The sequence below is a fragment of the Megalops cyprinoides genome, chromosome 8, assembly GCF_013368585.1.
Source record: "Megalops cyprinoides isolate fMegCyp1 chromosome 8, fMegCyp1.pri, whole genome shotgun sequence".
Lineage (NCBI taxonomy): Eukaryota > Metazoa > Chordata > Actinopteri > Elopiformes > Megalopidae > Megalops > Megalops cyprinoides.
In genome coordinates, this window is record NC_050590.1 from 31,367,244 (window position 1) to 31,383,222 (window position 15,979).

Sequence of the window (15,979 nt, forward strand, 5' to 3'; positions counted from 1 at the left end):
CTCAGAGCCGAGCGCTGGTGCAGCAGGGATGGCATTGTGTAAAGAGAGAAACCTCAGAGCCAGAGTGGGGACTGAGGAAATGAGAGCACTGTGTTCTTACATCTGTCAGACAGCTGTCGTGACCCTGAAACATTCCTTTTTGAATGTCTTGTCAAATAACTAATCCCTTCTGTTTGTTTTTTTATCTTCCTTTTCAGATTTTGACATGAAGAAAGACATTGAGACGTTAATAGCAGAGGAACGCGCTGACATCATCTCGAAATATGATAAGGTCAGTGATGCGGGAGCTGCACTGAAACCAAAGGGTTGACATTAAGGCTGTGTTTTATGTCGCCACTTTTAAAAGTGATCCACACTGTTAATACTCATTTCAGAAGGAAGCACACAGTGTCAATAGTCTTTTTAAGGGAAAGCAAATGGGAAATTAGAGTCAAGAATCTTAAACTTTATGACAATCACCATCTGCTGTGACTTTTCAATATGCATTAGTGCAGAGATCATATACTCTGTGGTCATGCATGCAAGTTGATTGCTAACTCAGCTGTATATTGACAGACCGTGGTGTATCTGATTGTGGACATGCATCATGTGATTTGTGTGTCCCTCTGCCCATGCAGGAGGAGGAGCTCTTTCTTTTTTGACCGCGTGACTAAAAAGCGCGATCATCGCTCAAAGAGAGAGGCCAAAGGGAAATCCGTTGTGCGTAAAAGTGCCAGGTGTCTGCATGCTGGTTGGGCCATGGCACAAGCACACCATGGGGAACAACAGTGTGGGAACAGCCACGTTCTCTTTGCTTGTGTGCCAGTGTAGGGTTTGGAGGATGAATGCAGGGTGGAGAAGATGGATGTTGCTGCACTGGGGGCCCGACCCGTTATTCCTGTGTTTCTGCAGCAGGGTCATTGTGTTGCAGAGCCTTTAGTTTTGACACAGATGAGGTCGTCCTTCCACCCTGCGCAGTGCATATGCTGTGGCAGGAGGCTCTGCATGAGGAGCTGTGTGCAGCCCTTGTTCTTGCAGTATGAAGGGGATGAATGATGCTACAGAACTGTTTGACTGGTTGACTGCATTGTCTAGGCTGTGCTGTTTCCATGCAACATGAAATACTGATGTTAGGTTTACACACAGTTACAGAAATGGCACCATTTGCTTGAATGGTTGTGGCTTGTTGTTTGCCTGGATTTATTCTTGCATGGTAACACATAGGCTGCCACAGCTGTCTCCTGGAATAGCTACAGTTAGTGTGCGACCCTGGAGATGGATTGGGCTGTGACTGCTCACTTTCTAGTCTGCATGGGACAGGTTGTTTGCAGTTAGGTTTTGGAAGCATATGAGGTGTCGTACAAACACACTTTTTGTCCTCTGCTCTGGGCTTGGTGGGGGGGGGGGGGGAGCACTCTGCACAGTGCAGCATCTGCATCAGGCATGCTCCAAGCTGTGCCATTAAATAAAACGGAGGGTGGTGAGTGGAAGAGAATCCAGGGCAGCAGTGAGCAGGGCAGGGCTGAGGGGGCTAAATTTAGGCACTATCAGTGCTGGGTCGGAGGTGAGCAGCAGTGGCTTTACCCAGCTGTAGCAGGCTCAGCAATCGATCCGCCCCGCCCGCTCCCCAATGTCACCACCTCAGGGAGATTAGTGCCTGCAAATAATTCAGCCAGTCACATCATTTTCACTATACCAGGTTATCATCTGATCTCAGCTGTGATTGGCTAGCAAGCCCAGATTCTGATGGGTGCCCACTCAGGGCTCAGCGCCAAATTCAGTATTAATCAAGATATGATGTGTGTATTATGAGGCACATTATTGGCACTGGGGGAAAAGACAGAGCACCCTGCTGCTTCCCCCACATGGCTCCTAATATTTCTCTGTTCTCATTTCTGTTTCATAAATGTTAATTATATCTCCCTCCTGTCTTCTCATCCCCTTAATGGCTTCCGAAATCAGGCTATTTTTAGCAGGTGTGGCCTGATCTGCTTGACACCTCTGATAGCAAGGCCTTTTTCAGCTGCAAATTTCTGTCAGCTTCAGTCAGCGGAGGGACTGAATAACAGTGTCTCAAAATGCCCTGTGGCCATACCTGTGTCTTCTCGCCTAGCACGCAGTCTGCTCAGTGCAGGACAGGCTGAATGCTTGGACTTTGTTTTTGCTGAAGAATAGAAAGAAAAATCCATTTCACCAACTCGATGTGACATAGGCAAGTACCAGCGCTGAATTTAAATGTACCCCTTAACCAGCATCAGCTTGCCTCTTGATATTCCCAAAATGGGCTTCAACCGAACATTTACATTTATTCATTCATTTGGCAGATTGGTTTATCCAAAGCAACTTACGAGTGAGGCAGAGTACAACACAAGCAAATAGCCATATAAGGAGTCAACAGTATTAGAAATGCTCCAGGATCAAGTTTCAGTAGTTGGCCAGACAAGGTACAAGCTAGCTAGTAGAGAGAGAACAGTCTGCTCAATACTGGAGGCGAATCCACCTGCATGTGTGACATTTGTGGTGGAGGCCTGTGTGCATTGCCTGAGATTTTGCACATGTGTGAGGGTGAACTCACAAGGCATCATGCAGTGGAAAAGCTTGATGAGTAATGCACTGTGAGTTCTGGGTTTTTAAGCACTTCACCATTGTTAAACTGTTAAGAGTAAAAAAGGAAATGGGGAGAACTTTACCTCTGTCCTGCTGACACCCCCCACAGTCTCTGTGTTTTGTGTGTTTGTGTGTGCGTTTATGTGTGTGTATGGAGGGAGACATCCAGTTATGCATTTCTATAACATACAAAGTACAAGGGGGTAGGTCAGCCAGAGTGTGGTACATTTTAACAAAACAGATTAAATAGAAGAGGTGGGCTATTCAAATTTGGTTTCTTAAACAGCACATACTGAAATATTTCTGTGTGATGTATGGGAATCAGACTATACCACCATCATGCTTACATCATGCCAACAATAATTTGCCTCTCGTTTTAAATTGTTTTGTTAAAATGTATTTCATTCATTAAATACTTTTGAATCATAGTTGTCAGTAGTGCAAGGTAGTATTTAGGGAAATGAGCCAGAAGGTTTTAGCTTTCACCACATCCTATTCTAGAGGGGATTTCCTTGAGCAAGGTACTGAATTCAGTCTAAATTGCTTTAGTTAAATACCTTGCTGTGTAAATGGATAATGTTAAATATGTATACATCAACTTGGATAAGAACTAGGCAACAGACCTGCAGACACAGCGTTTTTATCAGAAGTGACATTTTGATGAGACTGAGGCTTTGGTTGACTTTTGAAAGATGCATGTTTTAGCATGTGTACTGCAGCACTTACAAATGTGCAGTTAGAGAGCATGAAGACATTGTGACTTTTATAGAACTTTAATGGTAGAACACATTTTAAAAAATGATACTGGCACAATGGAATTCTGAGTTGTGGAATGTGAGAGGTGTATATCATCTAGTAATACTCCCAGATTCCTGGTGAATTTTTTGTTCCATGGCCTCCCCCCAAAACTGTATTTATTGCTTTCAGGGCTGGGAAGCAGGAGTAGAAATTGACCCCTGGGAAGATGCTGACTACTCTATCTACAAGTTCACAGATCGCTTTGGCTTCCTGCAGTAAGTCTTCTGGAGCTATCAGTGCTCCCCTGGTGTTAGCAGATTGAATGTCCCTGGAGCTTTGGTGGACTTTTTGGGAGGGGTAGAGCAGTAAGGCTAATCAGGGTCAAAGCAATCCTGGTTGATGAGATTCAAGGTGCTCAGCCAAATATAATTTAGTTAATTGTTTTGTATGGTATTGTTATGGTATTCACTGCAAGCAAGATGAAACCATTCTGATGAAAAAGTCTGATTTAGACTACCTGAACAATCATACAGACCTGTGCATAAGGTTTTATCCTAATAATTATCCTAACTGTTTCATTGGCCTTTTGCAGCGAAGAGGAGTTGCCAACCCCCAGTGCACTTGAGGAGAAGGTAAGAGGAGTGACCATTAATGAGACATGAACACACAACATAAAAGAGAGCCTCTTACACACTGACATTTATCCCCCCCCACACACACACCCTTTTATCCCCCTCCCCAGTGAGTCGTGTTCCACTGACTAGCCTTCAGCTGAAGGTCAGCACTGTACTGTACTACCTGAGGTGATCCAGCCAGGCACTATTTCAGCTAGCCCCAGATACAGTAACAGAAGGTCTGCTTGTTATTAGCATTTTGTGTTAAAAAGTAAGCATTCTCTGTGCATGCTGTAGTGCTGTACGCTGGATTAGATCTTTTTGCTGCGAGTCTTTTTCATAAGCCACCAACCAAGCAAGTGGAAAGTGACCACACAAATGAAACATAGGGAGGTGTTAGTGCAGGTGCCACCAAAAAAAAATTTGAAGTCTGAAGATGTTCGGGGTCAGCAGCACTTGAGCAGCAGGTGAGAATTAAATGAGTGCTATGGAGAGTGATGTAATAGGTTGCTTTAGAACTGAAAGTAGGGGTAGTGGAAGTGTGGGAAAGGGAACCCAGTCCAGCGTATGCTGAGGCTCACATAACTACAGAGGAGAGCTATGCTGTAGGTTCTGAGCCACGCAAGTGGTCGCTGCAACCTTGGAGCATGCACTGCAGCATCAAGACAGTCTGACATTCCAGAAGCAGCTGTTTGTTTGGGACAGAGCAGGGAATGTTATTTCCTCATCGGAGCCCCTGTGGCATGATGTAACCCTGTACATACATTCCTGTCTCCTCCATTGCAGAGATGTGATCCTCAAACATGACACGTACTCCGGAAATGCAACCCCGCTTCCTTATGAGCTCCTCTCTGTCTTTGCATCCGTCACACCAAATTGCTCAAATAATCAACCTTTGACGCCATTGGCTAGCCTCCTCTGAAGTGCCATGGGGCAGATAACAAAACAGTTAATTGCAATACAAGAGAAAAGTTAACAGTATTATTTAATGTGTGTATGTTTAATGTTTATGCTCTACTGTTTTCCCACAGTAGTTTGAGTTTTTTTGCTTCTCCTTAGCAAAAGCAGCAAGAGATTGAAAGGGTGGAGAAATGGCTGAAAATGGTGAAGAAATGGGACAAGTACAGGAACAGTGACAGGGTGAGAATAACAGCACCTCTATTCCTTAGCCAGAGGGATGATGGTCTTAGAGGGAATAGCCTCAAATCAGCTGTCTCTCATGCCCTGTTGCTCCCTCCCATCTTCCCCGACCCCCCCCCCCCCTCCCCCGCCCCCCAGATGTCTCGGAGGGTATATAAAGGAATCCCTCTGCAGCTGCGAGGCCAGGCATGGTCCCTGTTGCTGGACATTGAGAAGGTCAAGAAAGACAACGCCGGGAAGTATGAGGTAGGCGAGCACCCCCTCAACCCACTTAAGGTCCCAGTGCAGCCCTCTCCCCAAGAAAGCCAGCTGGACCCCCTATCCCTGTGGAAAGGGTGCATGATCCCTCAAAATGCACTGTTATGAACCAACATAATGTGTACAAGGTTGTGTTTTTAGGTTAACCCATAACCCTCCCTGTCAGGAAGACCGTGACATTATGGAAGTCATTATTCAATGCATTTCAGTGTCACAGATGATTTTTTATGTCAAAGGCAACAGCAGGTGTCTTGTATCTCTCTCCATGTGATAGTATTAGTGAGGTGAAATTTGTGATTAGGACATAAGGTAAAAGAGGAGGACAGTCTCAGATCAAGCTCTCCCAAACAATAAAAATTCAGGGATGCCAGGGATGCATTTATCACAGAGAGCTGACAGTGGTCTGATTTCACTGCTTCCTGGAACCGCCAGCTTGTTGTAAATGCCCCAGCCCCAGGGTTCAGTCACAGCCTGGATCTTGGGTTTGAGTCGAGTGGTGACCCCAGTTCCACAGCCATGCGCGTGTGACATCACACGGTGATCATGTTTAAACAGTTGAGTGCATCCCCATGAAAGTCATGGGTATGTCATGAGGTCACAGTATACAGACCATGTAGCAGAAAGCAGCGTACAGGAAAAAACACATTTGGTGATATGATTCATATCAGCTGACATTTTTTTACTTGGCTTTTGATTATTTTTATCAACATGGTCAGATTCAGGTAGAGTGTGGTGGGGACATTTGGGTATGGTCAGCTATTGTGGGTAGGGGGATCTTGTCATTTTGTAGCTACTTAAAATAGGGCAAATTGTCTCTGTTAGTGGTGGCATTAGGCTTATGTGGAAAAAGCTAAGATCATTCATTGTCTTTTTCCATCTGGTAGTCTTTGGCATATTCAGACTGAACAGTTTCGCTAATCATTAAAAAGCACTATAAAACAGTTACAAATGGTAACAAAGGACAAACTACCTCTTTGAGTTTTATATTTTAAAGCTATTGGGCCAGTTGGTTTATTTGTTGTGTCTCCACACCATTGAATTTTATCAGTTTTATTTGATGTGTCCATATGTCTTTCAGTGTGAACCATTTCCATTGTTTTTGCAGAAAATGAAAGAACAAGCCAGAAACTTCTCCACTGAAATCAAACAAATAGATCTGGATGTAAATCGGACCTTTCGAAACCATATAATGTTTATGGACCGTTTTGGAGTGAAGTAAGTCGACCGTACATGCACACTTACACATGGACACACAGGGTTATGTGCGCACACATATCTGAATTACGGGGAAATAAATTTCACTTATGAATAATTCCACATGACTCTAGAAACAAAATGAGGCTTATTGAAAAGAACAACCCTGCATGTATCAACAGCAGAATCCATTTTTGTACTCCACGTTTTTGCCTATATTTGTTTTATTCATTGGCGACAGTGTACCATAGTATTGGCGGCAGTGTACCTTACTGGTTAAGGTACAGGACTCGTGACCAAAATGTTGCCGGTTCAATTCCCCGCTGGGGCACTGCTGTTGTACCCTTGGGCAAGGTACTTAACCAACAATTGCCTCAGTAAATTTCCAGCTGTATAAACATTGAATAACATTGTTAAAAAAAACTGTAACTGATGTAAGTTGCTCTGGATAAGACCGTCTGCTAAATCCCAATAATGTAATGTATTTTCTGAAAGCCATTATTGTTCTTGTTGACTGGTCCCTGCTATTGTCTAATATTTTTATGTCTCTGGGATCCTTGAGCAGGTTGTGAGCTATCAACCTGAACGAGAGCTACTTCCTCCCTCTCAGTCTGATTAGACATCCTGTCACAAAGTGTGGCCTGACAGGAAGTCGCATGCACTCACAATAGCTCTGTACTCAGAACCGGCACAACCACCGGTTCTCGCTTGGTCTTAAAATTGCATTTTAGTTACACACAATTATCTGCGCATTGTTGAGTGAAGCACTTACACGGTAATGGCAATTAACTTCAAAGCACAGATGCAACAGGTCGAAAATATACACATCCCACCCACCGCCCTGCCCTTTCTTGTCTTTCTGAAAGAATAGTCCTTACAAGCAAGCCCCCCCCCCCAATTCAAGGCCTTCTTAAATGCTGGTTTATGCCTCTTAACACAATGAAAACAGTTATTCCTCTGTAAATTCTGTTACCAAAGTAAGTTACCATCAGTGTCTAACCTGGTTCATGGAAGTACATCATATTCTATGGCATGACACTGCATTGTGTTGCCCTTCCAAAACAGTTATTAGCATACACACATGCAGAGGGGAATGTCTGACACATCGTTGTGCGCTGCTCCGAACTCCTCATTGGGTGGTAGCATGTTTTGGGAGCACTCCAGGGCTGTTTTTTGGATCACAGGCCTCTGGAAATACAGGGGGCAAACAGGGGGAGGACAGGGGGTAACATCTCACCCATCTGTGCTGCTTCATTAATACTTCAGAAGGGATGAGACGAGGCAGAAGCGAAGCAAAGAAGCGAGGTACTTTACAGAAATAACCAGCTTTGGAAGAAAAGAACATTACAAGGCACATAGATTTTTCCAGAGTACTGTGTTATGTAATTACAGTGTAGCTGTCAGTTGGAGCCGCTCCATGAGTATGGATCAGCTTGCATATGCGTGATTCATGAGGAGTATAGGGACTTGGAGGCAGAGGGAGGTCTGGACCTGCATTAACAGTTCTGAATGTCCTGATGATCATCTTGAACTGGTATTCAATCCACCACCAAAGTGTGGAGGACCAAACTAAAAATGCAGTTAAGCCAATTTTACTGGGTTCAGTGCAGAATCACTTTTGTTAGATCACTCTATCTTAGCGGCATTTTTTTAGGTTAAAGGAAACACCTGTATTCCCTCCAAGAAAAGGGAACCGTGGGTGGGACCCAGTGGCAGCTAGTGAATTACAGATACACCAGGCAGAGAAGATATTTGCTAATTATTCTGAACCTGTGTCTTGATTTGCACAATTAGCAAGTGTGCCGATTTAAATAAATTTTGCCTGTTAGCAGCCTTTTTCTTTGATTACATTCCTTTGATTAAATGTAAGCCGTTCTGAAATTACATTACATGACTTACACAAAGAGTTAAGATGCAGCTAAGAAGTGAAATGAGCTTCTGAAGGGTTATCCTCACTGAAATTGGCAAGCTCATTGTTTGCAAAAAAAAGGTACTATAAAAGGTACTATAACTGTAATAATTGTTTTAAAGACAGGTCCCCTGCTGGGGCTGTTTGTGGATTGCTGGTGTAAGTCCATAGCAGGTACCTCTGTGCTGGTAGAGAGGGGACAGCTTGTGACTCCTCTCCCTTCTCTTCGCAGGCAGCAGGCTCTGTTTCACGTCCTGGCGGCCTATTCAGTTTACAACACGGTGAGTGCCCGCTGAAGTCACTGTTACATAATCCAGAAAAGGCCGCTGCTTTGCAGCTAGGGGAGAGTGAGGTGGCATCCCATGCCTGCACCACATACACGCCAGTGCTCTGCCCATGGGGTCAGACCGTTTCAGGCCAGTATTCCTACCCCTCACCCAGGAGTCTAAGACGTTGAGGCCAGGTGGCAGGTTGTGCAATCTGGGTTATCTGATCAGATGTATACAAAGTGTCTTATTACCTAAGCAAACAGAAATGTGGTTTAATTTCTTTCCTGCTTATGTTTTCATGTTGTTTTTGAATGATGGAATTAGAGGAACTGGAGAAGCTGAAGGTCTCCCAGTTTGTCTGAATGAAAAAGTAGTAGTGGTTGCATTTACACTTCAAGCAGCACCTGGAAAATATTTGTTCATAACATTACTTCTGTACAAACGAATGTCCAGTCATCTTTAGAATTTTCCTTAAAATGAAGCGGGCTGGTATTAAACTAAATTGTGTTTATGTGCAGAGGGAAACACCCACACACACACTCTCACTAAGTCCTCTTACTGCCAGGAAAATGAGGTAGAGGGTTGGAGATCCAGGGGGAACGCCCTTATGCTGACCTCCTCAAAATATGGAAGGGAGAAAGAGGAAAGGAGGGGGATAGAGGGTAGAGATAGATAGAAGGAGAGAAGGAGAAGGAGAGGGAAAGAGAAGATGAGATGGACAGAGAGAAGGAGTGGGAGAGGGGGAGAGGGATGGAGGGAGAGGGAAGGAAAGGGAGAGGGTCAGAGGGAGAGGGAGTGAGCGAGAGAGAAGGAAAAAGAGAAGGAGTGAGGGAAAGAGAAGAAGAGGGAGCGAAACGCCAGGCTCTCAGCACAGTGTATTTTAACTACTTTAATTTAGGATGGAGCCACTCTGAACTTACAGGACACCCTCAAATGCTGTACTGTGTGCACACCCACTGAGTGCCAGTGCTTGTGTGCAGAATCTCATGACTCTAGGCATTCAAGGGGATGTACTGTATGTTAGTGAAAACTGTCCAAACTGCATTGTTTACTTGTTCATCACTAGGTAGTTGTATGTTGCTAGATATGATACCAGCCAGTTATGATAGCATTCATGCATTCTACAGATAACCTGAGGTATTGGCACATGCTGTAGTGCACAGTATGGAGGTGTAAATGGCTGATGGGTCTAAAACACTGCGGTGTGCCACTGGTCAGTGCTCTTGTGGTCAGCAGATACTGTAACTGTATCAGTTACTGTAAGTGTGTGTTTGGTGTGATCTCTGCCTGAGTGAACGCTCTCACTTCTGTGCCTGTTTGGGCAGTTTGGTCAGGACATGATATTTATGTTTTTTTTTTTTTTTACTTGCTGGGATGATAGAGGGTCCTGATTGTGCATGACCTTTGACCCTCGACCACTCTGCTCTTGTCCTGCAGGAGGTGAGCTACTGCCAAGGGATGAGCCAAATTGCGGCCATCCTGCTGATGTACATGAACGAGGAGGACGCCTTTTGGGCCCTGTCCCAGCTGCTGACAAATCAGAAGCATGCCATGCATGGTGAGTCAGGCCGCATACTAGGCTGGAATGACCAGCTTGTCTTCCCATTTGCAGTGTAGGGACCAAACTGAACTGTAACTTCTGACATGACCTAGATGGAGAACAAGCAAAGATCTGGGAGGTCCTTAAGAAGCTGCCAGCCGAGCTCCCTCCAGCCACCCTGTACATTCTAATAATGGCACCAATAATAGGTTTAAAATAACTTCACAGTTATAGACAGTCTAGTCCAGACTTGCAGGCCTGTATGGAGTCAGACTACTTCAAAGTGATGCTGTAGCCATAATTATACCTATCCTCTTCCTCCAAGGGTTCTTCATCCCTGGGTTTCCCAAACTTCAGCGCTTCCAGGCTCACCATGACCAGATCCTCTCCAAACTCATCCCCAAGCTCAAGAAACATCTGGTAAGGTTTCTGCTTTTGTTCTGGGGGGGAAGAATCACTAAAAGGCACGCACTTTGTCTGGGGTTTGTGTCCAAGTGTTTTTTGACTCTTTTACCAAACACATAAAATTGATTTTAAGCTCCACTTCTACATTAAACATTTGCAAGAGATCCACCCCAGTCGATCCTTTTAAGGTTTATAATGTTTTAAGGGTGGGGCCCTGAAGAAACGATGTGATTGAACTTTTCAACTAAGGCTTTGTTGACTGTGGTACTGCAGTGATGCACAGACTATTTCTCTTTCTAACTCTCCCAATCTCAGGACAAGGAGCAGATGACCACTGGAATTTACACCACCAAATGGTTCCTCCAGTGTTTCATTGATAGGGTGAGAAATCTGGAATCTTCTTTGTGTGTGCATGCCATGCTGAGGGCGGCATGTCTGTAAATGTATGTTTGCTCATATATGTGGTGTGCGTACATGAGTATGTATGTGTGTGTGTGTGTGTGTATGTGTGTGCGCGCAAATGTTTGTGTTTGGATAAGGGCCCTTGTGTAAAGGTTACAGTCTGCACCCAAAAACAATTCATGAATCCAAAAGGATATTATTTCAGGTTAGTACTGCCAATCACTCCAGTGACAGCCAACAAACTAACCAATTGATACTGATGCTTCCCCCAGGTCCTCAGTGTTTGTGAATGTCTGCGATCCCTGAGAGAGCAGTCCGCCATTACCTCATACAGTGACCACAACCCAAAAGAATGAGGCCGCCAGCCTCTTCCTCCTCACAGCAAACTGCAAATGTTCCGACAGCTTCCTGCCCCTCGTGTACTGCGTTCATACAGTCTGCAACACGGAGCTGAAATCTGGCACCATCCACAGCACTGTGGAATGTGCTGTGTGCATTTGCACCTATGATCAGTTGAAAAGGAGCTCTGGAAAAAGCTCTTTGAAAATTAACCTCAGATGTTCAGTTAGATGTGGCAAGCACGACACAAAGGAAAAGGCACTTACAAAGCAGATTGATGACTGGGACGTCCAACCGAATAGTCTCCCTGGGTTTTATGGTCTTGCAGAGGAAACGGAAGTTCCTTTTGATGAATTTGGCCCTGGTCATTGGTCCCTGCCCCAGCTCTCTTTTCAGCAGGGTTATTGCACACAGAGCAGCAAGCACTGGTGGACGTCCTTAGTACTGTGCATAAGCATGAACCCCTCTTTCCATCTGCGGGCCCCATGGCTCAGCACTGGAATGAGGCACTGTGGGATTGGGAGGCAGCTGCAGGCTTGCCCGTGTGCTAGCAGACTCCATATGTGCACCCCAATGCTGGGGTGGAGGTGGGGGCGGGGGCTGCCGTCAGTGAGGCAGATCCCCCACGGGGTGGATTCACAGGGTCAATGCGAGGCACCTCATATGACTGCAGATGGATCACAAGCATACTGAGAGGGCACTCAACTTTGAAGCTCAAGGAAAGGCCGCAATAGGTTGTTGAAGAGAGAGCAACAGTAGAATGGAATTTTACAACCCAAAAAATGTGGGCTGATATTTGTCAAGGATATAAAATGTGTTTAGATGTTGCCTTGGTTACCAGTGCACTGCAAAAAGCAAATACTTAGATGCATGGCATGACAAGGACAAATTTCGTCTGCAGTGGATGCGGCAGAACATTCCCTTTGATTCTTGAACATCTTGCATGTCAGAACTACACTGTTTCCAGTTGAAGTGTTTATTCGATGCTCTTCTGGAACTAGGATGTCTTTGTTTGTGGAAATACTTTGCACGGAGGACAGACAAAGCGTGTCTTCAATAAAAGGCATTTGTTTTGTTTACTCTTTTTGCTTCTTTTGGTTTCCTTATTTATTCTCAGCCATCTTTGACTTATTATTATTCTTAGTATTCTTGAAACTATTTCACTTTGTTCTCCCTGTCTAAACAGACACCATTCACCTTGACCCTGCGCTTGTGGGACATTTATATACTGGAAGGGGAGAGGATTCTGACTGCCATGGCCTACACTCTGCTGAAACTGCACAAGAGTAAGCACCTCACAGTATGTCTTACATCAACCAAAGAGGCCAGAGATGCCACTGCATTTCTGAAATAAGCTTCGTAGACTACTTTCTACTCATGATTATTGCAAGTCCTTCTGACAGTGAGCACTTAAACAGTAAGCATGTAACAGTAGTATTTTGCATCAAAAACTGAACCAGCTAAAACCTGTTCAAAAAAATGGAATGTGCAGTTATCTGATATGCCTTTAAAGGGGGTTGGCTGCATACTGAATGGAAGTGTATCTGTCAGTTGCCATTTTCATTGTTTTCAACATTGTTTATTTGCGTAGTATATGCTGTTAACCGGGGCCACATGCATGGCTGACATTCTGCATATTATCCATTTATACTGCTGTATAAATCCATTTATACTCTTTACTGAATCAGTTCAGGTTATATACCTTGCTCAGTGGTATAAGACCATTGTCCCGCCTTACCTTTGTGAGCTCTGGTTCCCTAACCTCCTGCTCCACACTGCCATGCCCTCATAGAGCGTCTGCTGAAGATGTCACTGGAGGACCTGCGGGAGTTTTTGCAGGAGAAGATCGCAGGCTCCATCTCCTTGAGCGACGACATGGTCATTGAGCAGTTGCAGGCATCGATGTCTGAGCTGCGCAAGATGAAGCTGGACCTCCCTCCTCCAGGTTTGTCTCCTGCGCTGCCACCGTAATGGATTGTGTTACCGGGGAAGTGTACTGATGAGTTCCCTTTGCATTAGGGAAGTAGATAAGAGTCCTAGATGAGCTGATAGTTCTGTGCAGCAGGGTTGAGCCCTCTCCTCTTGTTTCTAGCAAAGATGGATGAGCTGCCGAAGAAGCCTCTGGGCCTGGAGCGGCCTGTGCTGCTGATTCCGGTAAAGCCACAGCAAGCCACTAATGGCAGGAATGAGGCTGTAGTGGTGGATGAAAGCCTGCCCCCAGACGACGCACCGGATTCCAAGGGTGTTGCCCCTCCCTCCATGCCCTCACCTGACCCGGTGTTGGTCCACAGCCAGCAGGAACCTCAGACAATTACCTTGTCACCTCCTGGCTACCCCCCTTCCCCTGCCCCTGCTCCCCTCCCTGAGGAAGGTGGCCCAGCCATAGAAGAGACGGGCCTATGGCAGGTGGGCGGGGTGGAGCCCTCTGAGGAGTGGCCCCCTCCATACGAGCCTCCTGAGTCCGACACCCTGGATGAGCAGGCTGAGGACGAACCACTGGACCTGCCAGAGCTGGCTCCCCCTCCGCCCATCTTCATGGAAGAGTCCGGAGCTCTCCCCCACCCTGAGGCAGAGCCTTTCCCTCAGTGCCCGCCACCGCCTTCAGACCTCAATCTCAAGGACCCCCACGTTCATAGTGCCTTCCGGCTGCCAGGCAAGTTCCCCATGGCCCTGTCGGCAGCTGAGCCTTGCGGTGACCGCCGGCCCTCTGGCATCTCCCAGTATGACAACTTGTCCGAACGAGAGGAGGATCGCTACCTGGACCGGCTGCTGGAGATGGCTGCTGCCCTACCGCAGAGCCGCTCTCCGGACACTGGGCACAGGGACCTTCCAGAACATCCCACAACAGGTGACCCATGCCCACCGCCCCTGCCCGCAGCCAGCCTTAAACCAAAACCCACGCCCATGATCCCACCCCCTGTCCCCACTCCTTCCACCAAGCCCCCCCCTTACACGAGAACTGGAGCCTGAGGGGCCGGATGAGTCCGCCCGCGTAATCGTGCCTCAGCCTCCAGCTCGCTTTGCAGATAGGCTAGCCCCCTTCCAGTCAGTCCAGCCAACCCACAATCTTGCTAGCCACAGGGCCATCCAGGGCAGTGGTCCACAGCTTTCCGAGGGACGCCTGCCTATGCGGCCACCAGTCCCTTCAGCTCCCAAACCCTCAGGACAAACAGCAGGGGTTCCCACGGTCCGCTCTGATTCAGATTTTTATCGGACACATGCCCCCAGCCAACAACTCCCCAAATCAGTGACATTTTAGCCTAAAGCCTCTGCAGCATTTGCCTGTGTCTGTGTTAGCATTCATCTAAAGCATCACGGCAAGTCCAAATAAGGACAGAATACTTCACTGTGATTTAAATTCACAGTGTGATAGAGTGTACAGAAAGCAATAGAAGAAAGAACTGTTCTGACAGACATGTACAGAGTTCTTAACCTTTTATATTGTATAGAAACCTTTTCTGATACCATGTTTTGATAGTTTTATAAAGTGATCTTCTGAGGACAGACTGCGAATATTTAGTCTGATAAAATCCCAGCATCATGCTCCACAGATCACCACCAGGATGAAGAAATGCATGTCAGAATTCTTCATTTCAAATCCTTGTCTGGCAGAATGAAGAGATCCAGGAGCAGTGTTGCTCAGTAATATGGAAATCAAACAAAGAAGAATCTGGGTATCAGGTCATTCTCACATTTTCACCACAAGGCACAGCTGTGTTCCCATTTAGAGTGGTGCTTTATGTCCTTTGCATTATATGTTCCCATTTCTAAGGGTAAAGTGTGTCTTAATTTATATTGCAGTGTTGAGTAACTATGTAGGGGGCACACTTAGCATCAGAACAAGGCTGAGCTGACATTGCCAGTCAGTAATGGTGCAGGGCAGGTGTCTGGGAATACATCAGCTGTAAGGGCTGTTAAGAGGCATCCATCAATAACCCAGGCCTATACAGAGACAGCATTCACAGTCTAAAGCAAGCAAGCCCTTAGCTCTCAAGGCAGTGCTCTTACAATCAACAGTGATAAGATGGCTTGCCCCCCCCCTCCCCGTGTATGATAGACTTCTGTCTCAGAGTCATGCAATACTTTACTAACTCCAGTTTATGCAGCGATGTTGAGGGTGACTCTGGACTGAAAATAGACTCCAGCTGCAGTGTTTCAGTCGGCAGAGCAACTTGCCTTTCAAATGTTAGGACAGTTCTGTGTCCTCACTGCATGTCCTTTGGTTGTTTGTCCTCCTCTGAAAGCCCTTTAAAAACTGAAGCGGGTCTGTGGTATTACCTCTGATGTTCGTGAGAACACAAGAGCCACGTAGAAATGTAGATACTTTGTAAAGTTTGAAGTGAAAAATTATGTAAATAGAAACAAGCAAACATTCATCTGCACCATTACTTCACACCAGAGCTGTAATCCAGCTGTGTGGTAACCATGTGTCCGTAACTCCATCAGGTTGAGACCTGAATAGCCTTTCTTAAAAAAATACCAGAGGAAGACAAGATTGAGTCTTCTGATAATTTGTTTTCTCAATGCCATTTATGATTCATTTCCTCCACCTGGTGGAGAGATTGTGTTTTGCACTTTTTTCCCA

General features: G+C 45.8%; 1 protein-coding gene across 1 annotated transcript in view; it reads left to right on the forward strand.

Annotated features, from left to right (window-relative positions):
• LOC118781623 (USP6 N-terminal-like protein) overlaps positions 1-15,253 on the forward strand; it is a 40,755-nt gene extending 25,502 nt beyond the window's left edge. The window contains exons 3-15 of the mRNA XM_036534635.1: positions 198-271; positions 3,514-3,599; positions 3,917-3,956; positions 4,998-5,078; positions 5,217-5,324; positions 6,442-6,551; positions 8,672-8,720; positions 10,146-10,266; positions 10,574-10,668; positions 10,969-11,034; positions 12,581-12,680; positions 13,187-13,339; positions 13,487-15,253. Of these exons, the coding sequence (XP_036390528.1) occupies positions 206-271; positions 3,514-3,599; positions 3,917-3,956; positions 4,998-5,078; positions 5,217-5,324; positions 6,442-6,551; positions 8,672-8,720; positions 10,146-10,266; positions 10,574-10,668; positions 10,969-11,034; positions 12,581-12,680; positions 13,187-13,339; positions 13,487-14,364 (1,953 nt within the window). The 5' untranslated portion in view covers positions 198-205 and the 3' untranslated portion in view covers positions 14,365-15,253. The remainder of the gene's footprint in view (positions 1-197; positions 272-3,513; positions 3,600-3,916; positions 3,957-4,997; positions 5,079-5,216; positions 5,325-6,441; positions 6,552-8,671; positions 8,721-10,145; positions 10,267-10,573; positions 10,669-10,968; positions 11,035-12,580; positions 12,681-13,186; positions 13,340-13,486) is intronic.
• Positions 15,254-15,979: the final 726 nt, after the last annotated feature.